Below are 5,522 nucleotides of genomic sequence, written 5' to 3' on the forward strand. Positions count from 1 at the left end.
TTTTTTCTTTATAAATAAATGGATGTTAATAAAGCTAAGAAGTATATTAAGTTAAAAGAAGAACTTATTATAAGATTTAAGGAAATTAAACAAAGTAATCGAAATAAGTATGGGAAATTTAAAGAACAAGATCAGCCTGTTATTGATGCAATTAAAGATTTAGGGCAAGATATATCAAAAGTAGCTGTGGCTGTGTAATGGTACTGTGAGGTACCAACAGCTCAATGGTTAGGTTTAATGTGCCTAGCTGTAATATAGTTGCAGGAACCGGCTTATAAAGATAAATTCTCCTTTCGATAATTAACAATTTATTGTAACAAACAAAACTGAATTCTACAAGAGTTAAATATGAAACAATTAACATTAAATACAAATATATCGAAAGGGATTAGCGAAATCTTTGCTGGATCAATTTTACCGTGTATACGTTGCACGTGGTGAATTTATTACGATCTAATTTCCAATAGTAAATTTTGAGGAGGTTATTCCGAAAATACAATTTAACATTACAAACTAATCTCACTACTATGATTGATAGGCAATCAGTAATTAACCTTATGTTGAAACAATAAGAAATATAAAGTAACAAATTACTACAAAAAAGGGTAAAATAAAAACTACAATAGAAATAAATTTCTACATACGGTAAACTCCTGATTCTCTATTTACCATTTACAAACCAAAACGTTATATTTTTTCCTCCATTATACGTAAATCACCGCAACTGATTTCCAACAAAAATTTGACTTCCTTTCACTATGATATTACCTTCCATACTGTAAGGAGTTCTATGCTGCAATATTTTACGTAACTGTCCATAGATGGCAGCACAAAATAGAGCATTAATTACAAATACAAGGAAACCTGACATCTATCATGAGTTTTTGAACTTCAAAGATAATGTTCATTTCTCTATATCGAGATGAAAACCCTTTTTTTTGAACATCACTGTTACATATATCGCCCTGCTCGGGTCAAAAAATTTCTAAACAGGATATTAAATGTTCAAAAAAAATAAACTATTATACTTGATTGAGTTTCGGAAGAATCACACATGCACAATAAATTGTTTCGAACTCACCACCATGTAGTTCCAACTATCTTACTTGATCGTGACAAAGTTCGGGCCCACCAGATTCAGAACACACCATTGGCTGGAGCTTCGATTCACAACCTTAAATGCTGTAGCATAGAAGTTGTTGATTGGTAGCATGGATGATTTCCTGGCTCAACTCGCTTAGAAGTCATAGATTTCCCATACAAATGACAGGTACCATTTCCAAATCCCTTTTCAGACGTTGTGACAAACGACGACAGAAACAGATACTCCGGACATCTCGGACATTTAGGACATTTGGCACATCCTGCAGGAATACAAATACAAACACACAGTATACAAATATAACAAATATGAGTCATACACTAACTACGTATTTTACCTTTAAATAGTTCTGTACAATATCTTTATGAAATGAACGTCAATACTAATTCATACTACATTACTTCATAAAGTTATCGTTTACAAGCAATGAAAGTAAGTTATGACACAGTTCTTCGAGGATAATATTTCTTAACAAATGAAACATGCCGTTTAATCTTTACATTATTATCCTTCATTGACATTAACCATACGGTATTTGGTGTCGGATAAGAAAGGATCTGGTAAGGACCATCATATATCTCTGACATACGAGGCATAACCCTTTTTTCAATAGATGCCTTCAAGACCTTCTTAACTAACACCTGTTCACCTACAGGTAAAGTAATAGGAACATGTTTCTTATTGTAAATCACTTCCTTTCTCTTCCACGCCTTTTCTATATTATTCACTATCGTGGAAGTTACTTGTTCCTTATTTTGAGAACTGTCTAATATACCTAGGTCTACAATCCAACGGATATCTAATGGATTTGATAAATGACGACCAAGGAAAATCTCTGCTGGCGTTTTCCTAGTCTCAGCATTCTCGCTGGCATTTAAAGTATATTGGACCTTGTAAATATGATCGGCCCACTTCGTCTGATTTTTGCTAATATATGCTTTCAAAACCAGCTTTATATTACGATTTTGACGTTCCGTACGGTTGCTAGACGGTGAGTAAGGTGCCGTACAAATGTTCTGAATACCGAGACTGAATAAATAATGCTTAAAGTAATCTGAAGCGAAATAAGACGCATTGTCATGCAAAAGCTTATGACAATAGCCGTACATATAAAAGATCTTATCAAGCTTCTTACATATTATTTTAGAAGTTACAGTTCTCAACGGTTCAATAATTACGAACCGACTATAGGCATCTGTTACTACAAGTATGTATTTGAATCCATTACTAGGTAACCATGGACCAGCTATGTCTACGTGATAGCAGCTATTCGCGAAAGAATCCTTCTCAGAATAATATTTACCGTATAAAGGGCGATTTCTGTCCTTTATACGTTGACAGGTCTCACAACTGCGAATATATTCGGACACCTGGCGGTACATATCGTTCCACGTAAATCGGGAAGCTAGCTTACTATAAGTGCGGGCTCGCCCAGCGTGTCCCCCTCCCACTATCTCATCGTGGAAGAATTTAATCACGGAATATTGTAAGGATTCTGGTATTACAGCTCTCAGTCCACCATATACTTTCCCATACGTATGTTTTAACAATACATTATCTTTCAATAAATATGGTTCAACTTTCTTATTTTGTTCTAACTCGGCAATAATTTGTCTTAATTTAGGATCTTGCCTCTGCAAATCACCTAAAGGAGAATTAAACAAAGGTAATTTCCAAAAATTAACAAATGACAAATGAACTCTTTGCTTATTCACCTTATCAATTTCCTTAATCTCACTATCTGGTGGTTCAAAATCAACATAACTATACATTCGGCTGACAAAGTCTGCTAAAAAATTACTCCTAGACCGTACAAAAATTATATTAAAGTTATATTTACTTATTTTCTCTATTAAAGTTCCATATTTTTTCTGTCTCTTGTGATTCTTCAATATCCAGATTAAACTAGAGTTATCACAATAAACCGTGAACTTATTGTGTAAATACATATCAAATTTCTCTAACGCTAAGACTAAGCTTGTCATTTCCAAGGCGAAGATATTCTTGGACCAGTCAGATTCAGGAATAACTTTACTGAAGAAATATACTGGTCTCAAAAACCCAGAAGCATCATATTGTGATAAGATAGCGCTATAGCATCTGGAACTGGAATCAACGTGAATCACAAAGGGACTAGAAAAATCCGGAACTTTCAAAACAATATGGTTTACAATGGCTTCTTTGATCCTTTCCAATAATTGATCTTCTTCTTTACCCCACACAAAGGGAGTTTTATCACTCTTTAATTTATACAATGGACCAAGTAATTCAGCATAATCCTTTACAAATCGAAGATAATATCCTAGAAATCCCAATAATTTATTCAACGCTCTTCTATTCTTTGGGCGTGGTAAATTTCGAATTACCTTTACTCTATCCTCATCTATACTCATATTTCCATCTGAAAATTCGTACCCCAAGATTTTAATTTTCCTTTTACACAATTTAATCTTATGTTTCGAGACAGTAACTCCATATTCTCGCAAACGTTGTAATACCTTCTCTAAAATTTCATTATGTTTCTCTATAGTGTCAGCATGAATTATTATATCGTCTGCAAAAATGTCTAAATATTCTCCCACTAAATCTCTTAATATTTTATGCATCAGACTCGCTAACACAAACCCGGAATTTACAAAACCCATCGGGATCCTTTTAAACATTAATAGACGAGTAGGAGTAGCAAAGGTAGTATAAATTCTAGAGTCTGGATGAAGGGATATTTGATAGAAGGCATTTTTTGCATCTAAACAACTAAAGATACGATGTTTCCCTATGTTTGCAATAGTCGAATCTATATGTGGAGCTGGAAACCCTGTTATAATCACGCGTTTATTGATTTGACCGTAATTTATCACTAATCTCCTAGAACCGTCGTTATTTGTAACCAAAAAGCAAGGGGAAATAAAGGGAGAACTCTCAACTTCAGTAACTATATCACGTTCTATCAAAGAATCTATAAATGAGTCTAATTCTCTAAGCTTATGCTTTGGAATTTGATACGGTTGTGTTATACAAGGACTATTATCAATAAGCTGTATTTTATGTTGATAACCACGTATCTCACCAAGTTCTTCATTGATTACATCATTATATTGCTGTAAGAGATTATTTACATAAGATATTAAGGAAGGAGAAAAAATATCATTAGTATTATGCACCGTACCTTGATCCATATTTGGTCCCTCCTGATTTCTCTGGTCAAATTCATGTCGAACAGGATTTTCGACTGGAACACCAGCTGGACTCGTTTCATAAACCTCTACTGGACGTTGAACTGCGTTATGACGGCTGGTATGATACGCCCCTAAAGATGTACTGGAACACGCAGTAGACCTGTGGCCAACTTCTTGTGACACCATTGGAATGGCTGGTCTTGTCCGTGAAGTGCCTCCACAATCACATTCACCATGGAAGGTAGATGGTCGGGATGCAGAAGGTTGAAGCCTCACGTCTCCCTCTCTTTGGACCTCCAAACAATTATTAATAGGTGGGTTGGTGTAACTCACCCCTAAGGAATGGTTAGAATCATCTGCACAAACCTCATCTCGATCTTCCGACGTTGATGGTTGTACCAAACTGGCCGCCGAAATCCGCCTCATGTGGTTTGTCCCTAAGAATTTTCCTCTGGATCGGTTCTTCTGCCGAGATGTAGTACTCATCGTAGTTCGTGGTACATTATGAATGCTGTTTTGGACACCCCTAGCTTCATTAGGCTGCTTTGAGGTAGACTGGACGACTTCCCTCTGGAACCGCCACTGACAAGACCGCCCCCGCGGTGGTCTTCTCGCTCCATTACTTCTCCTCACAGTGTCTTCGCCATAGTCAGGTTGATTCTCAAAATAATTACGCTGTCCACCATCCTCAAATTTCGATCCATATACAGGCCTAGGCCCCTGCACTTCCCCCACACCACTGGCGCCTAACGGTGCGGAGTCCACACAAGGAGACCTGCAATGAGAGTTTAAAGGGGACAGATCACTGGGAACAGGTGAACTACTGTTCCAATCACTTAAATTAACCAGTTGTTTTAGTTTTTGGAAAAATAAGGTTTTATTGGGAATGTCCAAATGCGCATGATTTTCACGCAGAAAATTTAAGCCTAATAATATTTTAAGCACGGGATGCTCAATCACACCAAACCAAGTCACGAACCGGGTCCCATGAACAAAAAACATTAACTGAACCATTTCACCAATGTGAACCGATTCATTTTTCATGACCACTACTCTGTGATTCACAGTTTTAGACGATGGCTTACACTTAGTACGTATTTTATCTAAAACCTTTCTCTCAACAAGATTCAAACTCGATCCAGTATCAATAATAGCGGGAAACATATCGTGACAAATAGATATCGGCATCTGGAGCAAACACGTACTCTCCTCTTCACGTGATCCACAGTACATATTATCAGATT

The 5,522-nt window shown here is 36.2% G+C and overlaps 1 protein-coding gene across 1 annotated transcript; it reads right to left on the reverse strand.

Annotated features, from left to right (window-relative positions):
- Positions 1–922: 922 nt before the first annotated feature.
- LOC145693742 (uncharacterized) lies at positions 923–5,314 on the reverse strand. The gene is made up of 2 exons (XM_081770039.1): positions 4,269–5,314; positions 923–1,364 (listed from the first exon to the last, which is right to left on the reverse strand). Exons 1-2 carry the CDS (start codon positions 5,290–5,292, stop codon positions 1,168–1,170), a joined length of 1,221 nt encoding a protein of 406 aa, XP_081626165.1. The 5' UTR covers positions 5,293–5,314; the 3' UTR covers positions 923–1,167.
- Between the last annotated feature and the right edge of the window lie 208 nt (positions 5,315–5,522).

The sequence above is a fragment of the Thermobia domestica genome, chromosome 8, assembly GCF_964235325.1.
Source record: "Thermobia domestica chromosome 8, izTheDome1.hap1.1, whole genome shotgun sequence".
Classification (NCBI taxonomy): domain Eukaryota; kingdom Metazoa; phylum Arthropoda; class Insecta; order Zygentoma; family Lepismatidae; genus Thermobia; species Thermobia domestica.

Bases quoted from the DNA above. Each gene is read 5' to 3' on its own strand.
- LOC145693742 (XM_081770039.1), bottom strand. From the start codon at position 5,292: ATGGTTCAGTTAATGTTTTTTGTTCATGGGACCCGGTTCGTGACTTGG. The intron at 1,365-4,268 runs GTACGGTGCATA...GTATTCCTGCAG, and splicing joins GGGACCAAATATGGATCAAG to GATGTGCCAAATGTCCTAAA.